The sequence below is a fragment of the Chlamydotis macqueenii genome, chromosome 3 (genome assembly GCF_036417535.1).
Source record: "Chlamydotis macqueenii isolate bChlMac1 chromosome 3, bChlMac1.mat, whole genome shotgun sequence".
Taxonomy (NCBI): Eukaryota; Metazoa; Chordata; class Aves; order Otidiformes; family Otididae; genus Chlamydotis; species Chlamydotis macqueenii.
In genome coordinates, this window is record NC_141558.1 from 1,900,636 (window position 1) to 1,913,735 (window position 13,100).

General features: G+C 43.9%; 1 protein-coding gene across 1 annotated transcript in view; it reads left to right on the forward strand.

The window, feature by feature from the left end:
- Positions 1 to 13,100, forward strand: part of FZD3 (frizzled class receptor 3) — a 59,037-nt gene that overhangs the window by 20,679 nt on the left and 25,258 nt on the right. The window contains exons 3-4 of the mRNA XM_086743787.1: positions 9,288 to 9,484; positions 11,002 to 12,019. Coding sequence (XP_086599913.1) covers positions 9,288 to 9,484; positions 11,002 to 12,019 — 1,215 coding nt within the window. The remainder of the gene's footprint in view (positions 1 to 9,287; positions 9,485 to 11,001; positions 12,020 to 13,100) is intronic.

Consider the following 13,100-nt stretch of genomic DNA (forward strand, 5'->3'; position numbering starts at 1 on the left):
TCTGGGACAGTGCTCCACCACCCTTACTATAAAAAAAATTTTTCCTTATATCTAATCTAAATCTACCCTTTTCCAGTTTAAATCCATTACCCCTTGTCCCATTACTACCTGCCCCTGTCAAGAGTCCCTCCCCAGTTTTTCTGTAGGCCTCCTTTAGGTGCTGGAAGGCTGCTGTGTAACTGGTTTTGGGTTCTTTATGTGATAGTGTATGTAGACAAGATAACAGTCCTAGTGGATATTGCAAGATCGTTCCCTGAAGTATTTAGGTTAGATTCATTATGTGCTTTCATAGGAGCGGAATTAAGTCATTTAACCTCTGCCCAAGGAGCTGTTGATCCTAATGTAACCAGGTAAGACGTGAGAGGTTTTGAATGATAACTCGTTCTTTGAGAACACTGTCAGAGATTTATAGAACACCAGGTTGGAAGGGACCTCAAGAATCATCTGGTCCAACCTTTCATGGCAAAAGCACGGTCTAGACAAGATGGCCCAGCACCCTGTCCAGCTGAATCTGAGAAGTGTCCAATGTTGGAGAATCCACCACTTCCCTGGGGAGATTATTCCAGTGGCCGATTGCTCTCAGTTTTTGTCTTGTGTCCAACTGGAATCTCCCCAGGAGTAACTTGTACCCGTTACCCTTTGTCTTTTCCATGGGACTCTTGTACAAAGGGAGTCTCCATCTTCTTTGTAGCCACTCTTTCAATACTGGAACATGGTGATAAGGTCTCCTCTAAGCTGCCTTTTCTCAAAGCTGAACAAGCCCAGTTCTCTCAGCCTTTTCTCGTAGGCAGACTTCCCAGTCCTTTGCTCATCTTTATGGCCCTTCTCTGGACCCTCCCCAGCCTGCCCACGTCTGTTTTGCATAGCGGGGACCAAAACTGAACACAGTATTCCAGGTATGGCCTGACAAGCGCTGAGTAGAGTGAGGTGATGACTTCTGTATCTCTGCTGGTGGTGCCCTTGTTGACACAACCCAGCACCCTGTTGGCTTTCTTTGCCGCAGCAGCACACTCTTCACTCATATTGAGCTCGTGGTCCACCAGGACCCCCAGGTCCCTTTCCACAGAGCCATTCCCCAGCCGGGTACATCCCAGCCTGTGCTCCCCTCCTGAGTTGTATTTTCCCAGGTGCCAGACCTTACACTTGCCCTTGTTGAACTTCATCAGGTTCTTGTTAGCCCACTCTTCCCGCCTATCCAGGTCTTCCTGCAGGATGGCTCTCCCTTCCGGAGCGTTCACTTCCCCACTCACCAAGGCAAACTTCATCAGGGTACGCTTGATCCCATCATCTGGATCACTTATGAAGATATTCAACAGCGTTGGGCCCACTGTGGATCCCTGGGGGATTCCCCTTGTGACGTGTTGCCAGTTTGAACCCGAGTGGTCAGCTCGTTGTTCCCCACCCACTGCACAGACCGTAAGGCATTGGTTTCTCTGGGATGAGGCTGGGGGAAACTGGACGAAAAGCCTTGGAGAAATCCAGGTTGGTGACTAATTCACCACTCCTGTTCAACAGCGGGCCAGTATTTCTGTCTGATGTTCATAGCTCAAGCAGTAAGTTTGTTTATTACGATGACGTTTGCCTTAAATGTATCCTGGTAATATTTTCTGGGTCTGGCTGGGTCTGGGCAGTTGAACTCTATTTTAGGTGGTTGTGAACACCCCAGATGCCCTGAGCGGCACGGCTTAGGGCTGAACGTTAACCAGCTGTAAGGGCAGTTGATCTGTGCCCCGGTCTTCGTTCTCCAGTCACAGCTCCCTTTTGCGCCTCTTGCGCTGGCACTCCGCTTTGCCCAAACCTATTGTAAGGTCGTTAAGGAGCTAAACCAGTAAAAAACTAAACGTGGAAAAAAGTGAATTGATCAACCTAGCCTTATTGTAAAGTTGTATCCTAAGCCTACAGGAAGGATATTTAGATGCTAACACTTAAAGGTCTCAGCGTTCAGGATCTTATCCTGACTTTTTACACCCACTGTGACACTACACCCTGAAGTGCATTCCATGACAGCTGTAATTTTTTAGGACGTTTAAAGGAGTCAGCATGCTGTAGATTCCCTTGGTTAGTCTGTCAAGAAGCACTCTGGCTTGAATGTCAGAATTAAGAAAACAAGTCGTCTTCCACCCTCATCCCAGTGGAAATGGAGCTTCACGCAGTCTGCGTTGGCTTGTAATAAACCCTTAGGTATTCTGCTGCGTCAGCTGTGTGAGAAAACCACAGTCAGCCAAGTCACACATGAAATAGTAAAAGTCATCAAGCCTTTGAGAAATGAAAATAAATTCTCTTCAGGAGGAGTATTCAGTGTTGCTTTCATTATATATGAAAAATCCAACTTGTCTAATTTTCTTCTGCAGGGTATTACTGTTGTTTCTTACGTGGCAGATGCTGTGCTTCTGCATGTTGATGGCAGTAAGAATGAAAAGGTGAAGAGACCCCGATTGGTGATTTTGAAGCTTGGCAATGTCCTCATCTGTATCTTCCCTTATGTTTCCTATTTTTAGAAATTCCCTTTTTATGAGCTCTGAAGAACTTGATCTGGCTACCGACTCCACTGTGTGCTCTCAAGTTGGTGTCAAGTCTTCTAACAAATCTTCCTACCAAATACTTTTCCGCCTTTGCTCAGCAAGAGAAATTTCTGAGCAGCGCGCCAGCAGTGAATTGTTTATACTCTTCACTGCTGCTGTTCTTCAAGGAGACCGACCTCCCTTGAGTCGGCAGAAGTAGTCCGTGAGTCCCTGGCACACAGATCAGTCTGCGGTGGCAGAGTTGAGGGAAAGAGTAGGTTGTCACTGCTAACGCTCCACTTCTCACAACGGGTATCTTTCTCCTTCCCACAGCGACTACAGCACTGGAGCTTTTTTTTCAGCAGGCATCAAAGCAGTGATCACCCTCAGTTTGTACTTGGAAGGTTGTCTTTGCAACCGCAGAAGATAGAAATGTGTCATTTCAATGAAAAATATTATCTTGGCAAGACTTACGGCTCCTGCCCAGGACTCTCTTACTTGTCAGGCAAGTCTTAACTTAATAGTATCTGAAGTACAGTCCAGAGGACAATATATTTATTTCTCTGAGGTGTTCTGGAATTCTCCCAAGCCCATCACAGCAGGCATATGGAGAGGAAGGAGGAAGTCCAAGCAGTCTCAGCTGTCTTATAAAAACGAACGCTTCTTGCAAATGGATATTGTTACCAGGACCACCCATCGGCATGCGTCGGTTGCTAAAACATAAAGGTCGCATTTAGGAAAAGTGCAGATTGACAGATGGATGCCATCTTTTCAGTGTCTTCCAAAGGAACTTCAGAATTTAAAATTAAGCAGGAGAGACCTCTTTAAAGAACAAGAGCAGATGGCTTTGCTTTTTAGTCATATAGACAGAGATTAATGTCATTTGCTGTCTTTTAACTACTTTCATCTTTATCCTACTTTTTTTTTTTTTTTCTTTCCTGCAGTTGAGAAATTAACCTCAACTGTCTGTTTACAGACCAGAAAGCTTAGGACGGTTTGCATGATTGCTGCCCTTTCACAATTAAGGCAGGTGAAATAATTGGTCTTTAGGTTTTAAAGTGAATAACAGGGTGGTTGTCTGGTTCAGCCCATAGCACGAGAAAAATACAATTTAAAACCATACTCATTACGTGACGTTTTTATTGTTGGAATGACTTAATAGCTATTATTTAAATGTGGACATATATTTTTAGTACTAAGGTAAAACATTCTGAGTTTTTTGACTTCTCAGTCCGTTTTGTAGTACAGCGTCAATCAAATCCTCATTGCAACCAGAATTTTTCCAGCTAATATCAGATGATGAGACATGGGATAGCAGGAGATTTTGTGGTTCATAAGGGTTCATACAGATAATATGAGAAAACCTTTTGTCCATGCTGAAGAGGAAAGCTTAAGAATTGTGTGTAAGCAGCCAGAATTGTGATCCCATTTGGCTTTTTCTACCTGCGTCGTGGGCAAAGCTAAAAATAATTACACACGGAAAAGCATGCCCGAGTTTCTCCAGACAAGGAAGTTAATGGTGAGGTAAGCTCTGAGTGTACGTCGTGCTAAACGCTCTACGTTAAATTTCTCTTGGCACCGCGCATTAAGAGCAGGCTTGGGCAAATGAGTCTGTTGCCTTTTGAAAACAGAACGAAGTGTCTGCGATAAAGCCGCTCTTCCATACTCACGTTAAGCTGAGCAAGTGTGGATAGGTTCCAGAAGAAGTGGACTCACTCTTACACACCTGGCCGTGCGTTTCTGGCCCTTTCTGCAGCCGTTACTTGTGTGGCACTTTCTAGGTCAAGGCCACACTGAGTGGACGACAAGTAGCTTTCTGTTAGACCTGGCTGTAAGTTGTTTGGTTTTTTTTAAGAAGTTAGTGTCCCAGCTCAGTGCTGCTTGCAAACCAGCAGCTCTGCTGCGCCTGTGTGAGCGCTCCTTAATCGTCTTTAGGAAACACCAGCTAGGTTAAGGCAGGACTCGAGCACAGCCTTGTCTGAAGTTAGCATCAGCAGATGAAGTACTACAGCAGTTGTTCAGCTCAAGGTACTAACTTATAACAAAGATTTTGGGGTAAAGTTTGTGTGACTGAGGGCTACAGGCTCCAGCAAACCTAGCAGGATTCAGAGGAGCGTGCAGGTCAGAGCCACTGGAGAACCAATTTCCGCTGTCTCAAGAAAAGCAATTCTGCCTGTAACAGTCTCTAGAGAGCTTTCACGTGAGCTGCTCTGCTGTCAGAGGTGTGAGAGCAGTTCCATCGGAGAAGATGTGTAGTTATCAAAAGCAGGAGGCAGCAATGTGTTCAGTCTAACTAGAAGTTTTCTGAAGATTGAAATTGAGCTGCAGCTTCTGCGATTCTCCTCGGGCCGTAGCCTGGAAGGTGTTATTGCCCATGGACTTGGAGGTACAATTCAAGATTATTTTTTTTTTCCTAATGAATAGCAAGCTAAATTCAAACGTAAGGCAACGCAGGACAGCTGAGATCATGTGGCTGCCCTGAGACAAGATACGCCCTGAGGCAGTTGCTTCCACCAGAGAATTGCGACAGTAATGGATAGTCATAGCATCACTCTTCTCCCGTGAGCCTGCCGGAAGAAAACCTCCCTCTTCCATCTGTGAGTTTATGAGAATGCTTCCCGTTCAGTTTTCTGGTAAAAGAAACAAACAGAACAGTGAAAGATCACCAAAATTCCCTAGATCTTGCAATAATGTCCCTTCGCAAGTAACAGCCAGCTAAATGGCTACTGCCGCGTAAAATAAAAGGTAGATTTGATTTATTATCCTCCAGTAATACGAGCAGCCTGAAACTGTAAGGCAGTTCCGTGGCGTATTTATAGTTAGTCATGGCTCTTGCTTCGTAACCAAAAGAGAGAAATTGTTTTAAAAAGTATTAGGATGGAAAAAATCTAGATGTATCATTCCAGCTCTGCTTTGTCCTTCATCCTCTCCTGAAAAAAAAAAAAAAAAAAACAAAGGAAAAAAAAAAAAAGAAAAGAAAAACAAAGGTAAGGAGGAAATTTCTCCTCTCTGTTAGAGCATGGCTGTTAAAACACGGCCCAGGGTTTGTCTTTTCAGCAGATGGGAATTGTAGGGAGGGAAGGAGCTGGGGCCACGCTCCTGGGAGCTGGGAAATTTCTTAAAGCAGCTTTGCTAGCAGCAAAGAAAATTCTGGGGAAGAGGAGATGGGTGAGGCTGCGGTGCAAGCCGGACCGCTCTGAGGAGAGCAGCGATGCGTGGCTGCGACGTGTTACTCGAGACGCAGCACCTGCGTGGCAGAGCAAGGGAGGGATGAGCAAGGGCTGACTGGCTCAGCCTGAAGAAGGTCGGGTTCGCAATGCTGCCGTTACCACTGGGTCTGGAGGAGTTTGCGCCCTCACAAAGGTTTTTCTCCGAGGCAGAAGGACCCGTGGGTGTACAACGGTGGCTGCATTATACAGTTATGCTATCTGGCATATTTTAAACGCTTAAGTACCTTCAGGAGCAAAGAAATGTTTCTCTCTTCTTAAACATTTATCTCTTCCCTTTCTTGCATTTCCCGGGGCTTGGCCTGAATTACTGACATCAGTTTGGCTATCGTGTCTTCTCTTGTCCTTGTCCTGCTCCTTTTTCCTCTCTACGTTGAGTTGTTCAACAAGCATTCTTCAAAACCACGTCCCGTTTAAACAGAGAACCTTTTGTTAGGCACCAGTGGAGTAGGACTGAATGTCATAACTTGCAGTGTGTCCTTGGGCAAGTGCATAAAAAAAAGCCTTTTAATCTCCCTGGCTTTATTTTCAATAGTGAACAACGTAATCAGTAGGTGGAAGTGACTTTTCATCTTAGGAGCTGCAGGCGACTAAGATAATTTTTGAGGTAGGGTGCTTACAGACACAAAGGCCGCCGTTACTGGTCGAAAGCAAGGAAGTCTGGTTTTTTCTGCGTTGTGAGGAGTGGTTGTAGGGTTTTTTCCATCTGTTGTCTAGCTGAGCCTCTTCCTGATTTTAAAATAAACTGATTTGGTATAATTAATAAGAGAGTTTTTGTCTGCCTGCAGTTACTATTTTGAGAGACACCATGGTGCGAGAGAGGCTGAGGACCAGAGCAGCCAGTGCTAGAGGAACAGTCCTATTAAATTACCGCTACTGAAGTGTATTTCTTCAGCGTTGCTGGGGCTGAGTACATCTGGACTGTGTTTTAAGGAGTATGGTGAAGCCATACTCAAAACCAAACTTGTTTTCTGCAACTCTAAAGAACCCAAAGTGCAGCTAACATGGTCTCAGGGGGACTTGGTGAGGGAAGATCCAGTTACACTAGTGGTGCTGCAGATGTTTCAGCATCTTGGGTATTAGATATTAGGAAAAAAATTTCTACACTGATGGTGGCGGAACCCTGTCCCAGGTTGCCCAGAGAGGCGGTGGATGCCCCATCCCTGGAAACATTCCAGGCCAGGTTGGCCGGGGCTCTGAGCAACCTGATGTGGTTGGAGATGTCCCTGCTCCTGGCAGGGGGGTTGGACTGGGTGGCCTTGAACGCTCCCTTCCCACCCAAACCATTCTGGGATTCTACTCAACCCAGCCTCCAGTCATAACGACATAGAATCCATTTCTTGGATCCTTGCTGTCAAACAACAGCTTTAAGTGTGTCATAGCAATATTTAAAAATTAAAATATATCTGCATCTGAAGTAAATGTCCAGCCAAACAGAAAGTGTTCCCTGAGTAACAATGAGCTTGCAAACGTAAATACTTTCCAACTGTTGGTTCCTTTTTCCTTGACAATAGCTCTGGAGGCCTATGCTGCTCTTCGTCCAGTCTGTTGCCAAATTGCCATGGCTCTGTTGACATGTGACAGCATTTTCAGAAATGCGTGGCACTAAAGAGAATTTAATCAGCTTGGTAAATAGTAATCACGTTTAAAAAAATCAGTAAAATCATGACATGGTCTTGTATTCTGAACATTAACGGAGTGAAGGAGGCCTGTAGGGAGAACTGAAAGAGTAAGAAGGCGATAAGGAAGAACTGAGATGTGAAACTTTTCCTCATCATTTCTAGCGATTGTCACTTTTATTGCCACAGAAGATGACCTATTTTTTGCTGTTGAATCTGCTCTGTTCTATAGCTCAGAAAATGTTGAATCGGTTTAAAGTACTTCTCAGGAAATTGCTGTTTGAAAACGTAATCTTTCCACAGCCCACTCTTCAGCTTCACTTATAATAAGATTTAGGTTTTATATATATATATATAGAGAGAGAGCAGTTTCATTTGTGCTTCTGCTATTGCACCACAAATTCTGAAGATTAGACTTCTTGCTCTATAATCCTGCTGGGCTGCGGAGAAGAGGAAACTCTGGTATCAAGATAATAATGTTTTTATAGAATACCCGTCTGGAACAGAGCTCGTGTTAGCATTGCCATGGATCAAGCAAGTGTTACCTTTTCCTTTCAAGCTGTGATTTGAAACATAAGTAAAGGAAAAGAAGTGGCTTACTAAAATGTCACCGCTGTTTCTCCAGTCTGGAGGTAGCAGAGTAATTCAGCATCCACGTGCTGGTTTGTTTTAGTCTAGAGCTGTAAGACCTAATGTATTTCAATATTCTGCAGTTCCATTCTTAATATAATTGCTCTTACATTAATATCCAAAGATACGGCGAGGCTTCGTGTGGTGGCAGGTGCCACGCGACTCAGAAGAAGATATTGATTGACTCCTGGAGAGTTTTAGAGACAAGCCGTAACAAGCAAAAGCAAAATGAACCCATGGTGGATAGTAAGGAGGTATTATGGATTATCAGTGTGCACCAGGTTTTATTACAACATAAATCCTTTTTGTACATTTTTCCTTCTTTTTCATCTTCAGAAGTACTTAAAATAGCTGTCTATTGGCTAATTGTGGTAGATTTTCTCTCGTGCTTCCAAGGAGTCTTGCCATCACCGTTACTTAAACCTGTTATAAAGCCGCACAGTAGCCCAAGACACCAGTTATTTTTTCTGACTAATTTTTTTCAAGCTTTGATTTCATAGTGCTTTCTGATGGTTGGTCAAGAAGTGACATACTTGGTGTGACTTCCCTGGGATTACAGCCCTGTTCTGGAAGCTGGAAGGTTCTGTATCTGTGTGAGAATTTCTGTAACAGTGATATGTTGGGACTGTTTTCTGTGTACAGATAGACTCTGATGATAGAACTGAGATTTGAACAGATGTGGAATGGAGAATGTCTTGTGTTTGCATTTTATAGAAAGATATGAAGGACACAGCCCTGCTGAAGAATTTCTAGAAACAGGGAGATTATTTACAATTATGTCACGATCTGAAAATAATATCTGAAAGATCACAGTATGCGATATTTCTGTACTGTCAAGGAATCTTGCATTATCTAACACTCCTTGGATTGTAATCTCATCACCCGACCGCAAGTTTTTCCTATTACCCTACTAAATAAGCAGCTAGCGATTCATGATGTGTCTGCCGTTTACACAAGCGCTAAAAGGAATCGAGTTCATAGGACTGTTATTGCAGAGTATGGAGCGAAGTCTGAATCCTCAGAGGTGTTTAGCTGTCTAATTCCCATCGATTTTAATGCAAATCGAGTACATGAGTGTCCCTTGTGAACCTTTGTCATTGTCCCCAGGCTTCTTGGATTGCCTGTCTTCCTCAAATACGTAAGTGGTGTAGTACATGATCACTTCTTCCAGCAGATAAAATTCAGAAAAAGAAGGTTGTGGTTATGGCTGTGAAAGCCCTGTCACCTCATGAGACAAATTACAGCTTCCTCCCGAAGTGTTCCACAAACCTGCTGTGTGTAGGTATTGAATTCTCCTTTCTCTTTTCTAGCCCTTTCATCCGATGGTGAATTTGGAATGCTCCAGGGATTTTCGACCATTTCTGTGTGCCCTCTACGCTCCTGTGTGCATGGAGTACGGCCGCGTCACGCTTCCTTGTCGCAGACTCTGTCAAAGAGCCTACAGCGAGTGCTCCAAACTCATGGAGATGTTTGGGGTCTCTTGGCCTGAGGATATGGAGTGCACCAGGTGAGCAAATTTTAGTATGATCTAGGATGTTTTATGATCTGAAGCAGATGTTTTAAATGTGTTCCATTACAAGTGCCCTTATTTTCCCTTCCATTTATGCAACAGCCTGTTTCCTGGGGTGGAAACTGAGTTCATATTTCTATCATCTGCCCCAGAGATAAGTTGAAAATTTCTGTGGGCAGTTGCTGTAAAGTGCACATGCATATTCTTCAATGAATGAATATACCCAGCTGTCTTTCTTCTTTGTCATTTATGCTGACCCGGGTTTGCCTGCTATACCAAAGTTTAGTAGGTGATACTGCTATAAATTTCTCTGAGCGTTAGGCAAATTAGCATAGGCTGGCGATTAGTAGTCTCTGTTTCTGAAGGGGGAGCTGGCTGGTTTTGATGAGTATGTAAAATCTCAAAGCTCAGTTTTCAGAGCATCTACTTCTTGTTGAGCTTGTGTGCAAGCGGAGGTTTTCAGCTTTACGTTACACAAATAACTTTAGAGAAAAGCAATCAATGATGTTCCAGTCTATTTGAAACAGAACATAGATGAAATCGAAAACAGTACGTTTTATTTCTTTCATAAGTGACTCCAACAGCTAGTGAAACACAGGAGCACAAACAGGAAGAAAAAGTCTCTCTAACAGTTGGATTGGAGAGAATGAAAAACAATTAAAACTTCTTTTAGCAAAAGAATAAGTCAGAGGATGCTTCTAGGTCCTGATAATCTGGATCAAAGATCGCTCCAACTCCGTACTCCAGATACCCGGGCCCTTTAGATCCTCCCGTCTCCTCAGAGAGGCCAGGTAGTGACATTTCAAAACCAGAGCCAAAGCTGCTGAGGCTTTACTGGTGCTGCGTTAGTGCCATTGTGCCAGCACATGAACTGTGGCAGAGGAACAGGCGTACTTAGCTTGCGCTGCGCTTGCTGGGGCGATAACCTCTAGCGGAGGGAAGAACCGGAAAGCTATGCGTGGAATCCTTCAGAAATTCAGCCTGCATCTCCAGCAGCCCTTAGCCTCCAGTCAGAGCATTGCTTACGTACAGAAATATCTTCATCGTGATTTCAGTTTATTAATGCTAGTAGCAGTGCTAGGTGTAACTAGCTCACCGTCCAGTCTGATAGCAGCTGGTACAGCTGCTTAGGGAGAGGTTTTGAAATGTTCTGTAAAATCATGCTTCCTTGGGCACATAGTCTCAGTTCTCAGTAAGCCTAAACTTACAGACTTTCTGAGATGGATTTTTTTATCCTCACCATTAAGCTTAAAGCCCCAGTGGGCCCCCTTTCCACTTATTTCTCTGTTTTGTTTTTAAACTTATTTTATAGTTTAAACATCCACTGCATGCTGGGACCATGAGATCTAGAGTTTGTTTATACGTAGTGTGCTATTTCATGGATTACCCGTTGTGTGGATTGCCTTTATTTTCACTGCAGTTAGTGTGTCTGAAGTCAGACATATAAATAAGGTTACTAGTCTTTGCAAAGTATGTGTATATTTCTTGTAAATAATTCTTTTCTTACTTTTTAGATTCCCAGATTGTGATGAGCCATATCCTCGTCTTGTTGACCTCAATTTAGCTGGGGAGCCCACAGAAGAGGCCCCGGTGGCAGTACAGAGGGATTATGGTTTTTGGTGTCCTCAGGAGTTGAAAATAGACCCTGAGCTGGGTTACTCTTTCCTGAGCGTACGGGACTGTTCCCCTCCTTGCCCAAACATGTACTTTCGGCGTGAAGAGCTCTCCTTTGCTCGCTACTTCATCGGAGTCATCTCCATCGTCTGCCTTTCTGCTACCTTGTTTACTTTTTTAACTTTTCTGATTGATGTCACAAGATTTCGCTATCCAGAAAGACCGATAATATTTTACGCTGTCTGTTACATGATGGTGTCGTTAATTTTCTTCATTGGCTTTCTGCTTGAAGACCGAGTAGCGTGTAACGCATCCAGCCCTGCCCAGTACAAGGCTTCCACAGTGACACAGGGCTCTCACAACAAAGCTTGCACCATGCTTTTCATGGTGCTCTATTTCTTCACCATGGCTGGCAGCGTCTGGTGGGTCATTCTTACCATCACCTGGTTCTTGGCAGCCGTGCCAAAATGGGGCAGCGAAGCAATCGAGAAGAAAGCGTTGCTCTTCCACGCCAGTGCCTGGGGCATTCCAGGAACTCTCACCATCATCCTCTTAGCAATGAATAAAATTGAAGGTGACAATATTAGCGGCGTATGTTTTGTTGGCCTCTATGATGTGGATGCATTACGATACTTTGTACTTGCACCTCTCTGCCTGTATGTTGTTGTTGGAGTTTCCCTTCTGCTAGCTGGCATTATCTCTCTCAATCGGGTTCGCATTGAAATCCCGTTAGAAAAAGAGAACCAGGACAAACTGGTGAAGTTCATGATCCGGATTGGCGTGTTCAGTGTTCTGTATCTCGTGCCACTGTTGGTTGTAATTGGCTGCTATTTCTATGAGCAGGCTTATCGAGGTGTGTGGGAGACGACGTGGATTCAAGAACGCTGCAGAGAATATCACATCCCGTGTCCCTATCAGGTGAGGAAACCGGTATGACATATTCAGGAGCGCAGAAAACGGATAACGAGGGGATATGGTAAGGCTTACTTGGCATCCGTAACCGAAAGCGCTACTGGTCCTACAAGGGGAGGTTCGCGCCGAACCCAGATTATTTGGGTAACGCATCAGGCCTTCGGGAAGGCTAGGTATTATTGGGAAATTGGAGGCTTGCATCAGCTGCTTGGTGGTTTTTTGGAGTTTCTGGGCTCTGTGGGACCTGTACGGGATATAGCGATGCTATTTTAAACCACCTTCAAGAACAGAACTTGATGAGTTTATTTTTGGTCATCAGAGACACGTTAGAAGTTTTGCTCTGAAGGAATTTTGGCATTTAAACTGAGCTGGCATCAGCCTGCTTGCTGCTTTTCCTCGTTTTGCTGTTCATCTGTAACAGTTTTGTTGCCTTGATTAGACTAGAGGTTCTGTGCTCGTTTGAGGGCAGTCTACGCGTGTGTCAGAAACGTCTGTGTGAAATCTGACTCGAAGTGTCTTCTGAAGAGAAACAGAGCTTACAGCTCATCAGCTTGCTTATTCCTGCTGAATTTAATTGAGTTACCGCGGGCGCAGAAGCCTCTCAGAGCGCTAAATATCAAACCGTCTGCTGTTTACCTCAGTATTATGCTGGTGCGGTTGCAGAGAAAGTGGTGTAAGTATTAATTACTTGAAGCCTACTTTCCTTTTTGAACCAAAGCGGCAAATTGGTTTTGGGATGGCTATTTTCTGCGACTGATTTGAAAGCAGCTTTATTTCAATAAGGTTGTGCAGCAAGTGTCTATTACAGAGCTGCGCACATGAGGGTATAAAAAAAGTTAGTTATTTTGGTTCTAAAGCAGTTAAAACACCAGCTGGATCATCAAAGCTCCCATTTTAATGCCATAAAATATCACTTAGAGATTTGGCTTAGTCTATGTAGCTTGATAATAATCCTTTTATTACCTTTTAACCCTTTTTATTGTTTTCTCTGTTAGATTTTATTAGGGTGTGACTCTTCCATCCAATGTGTGAGCGTTTTTATGGCAGGAAATATCTGTCAGTGGGTGTGTTCTGTTTCATTTGCTTG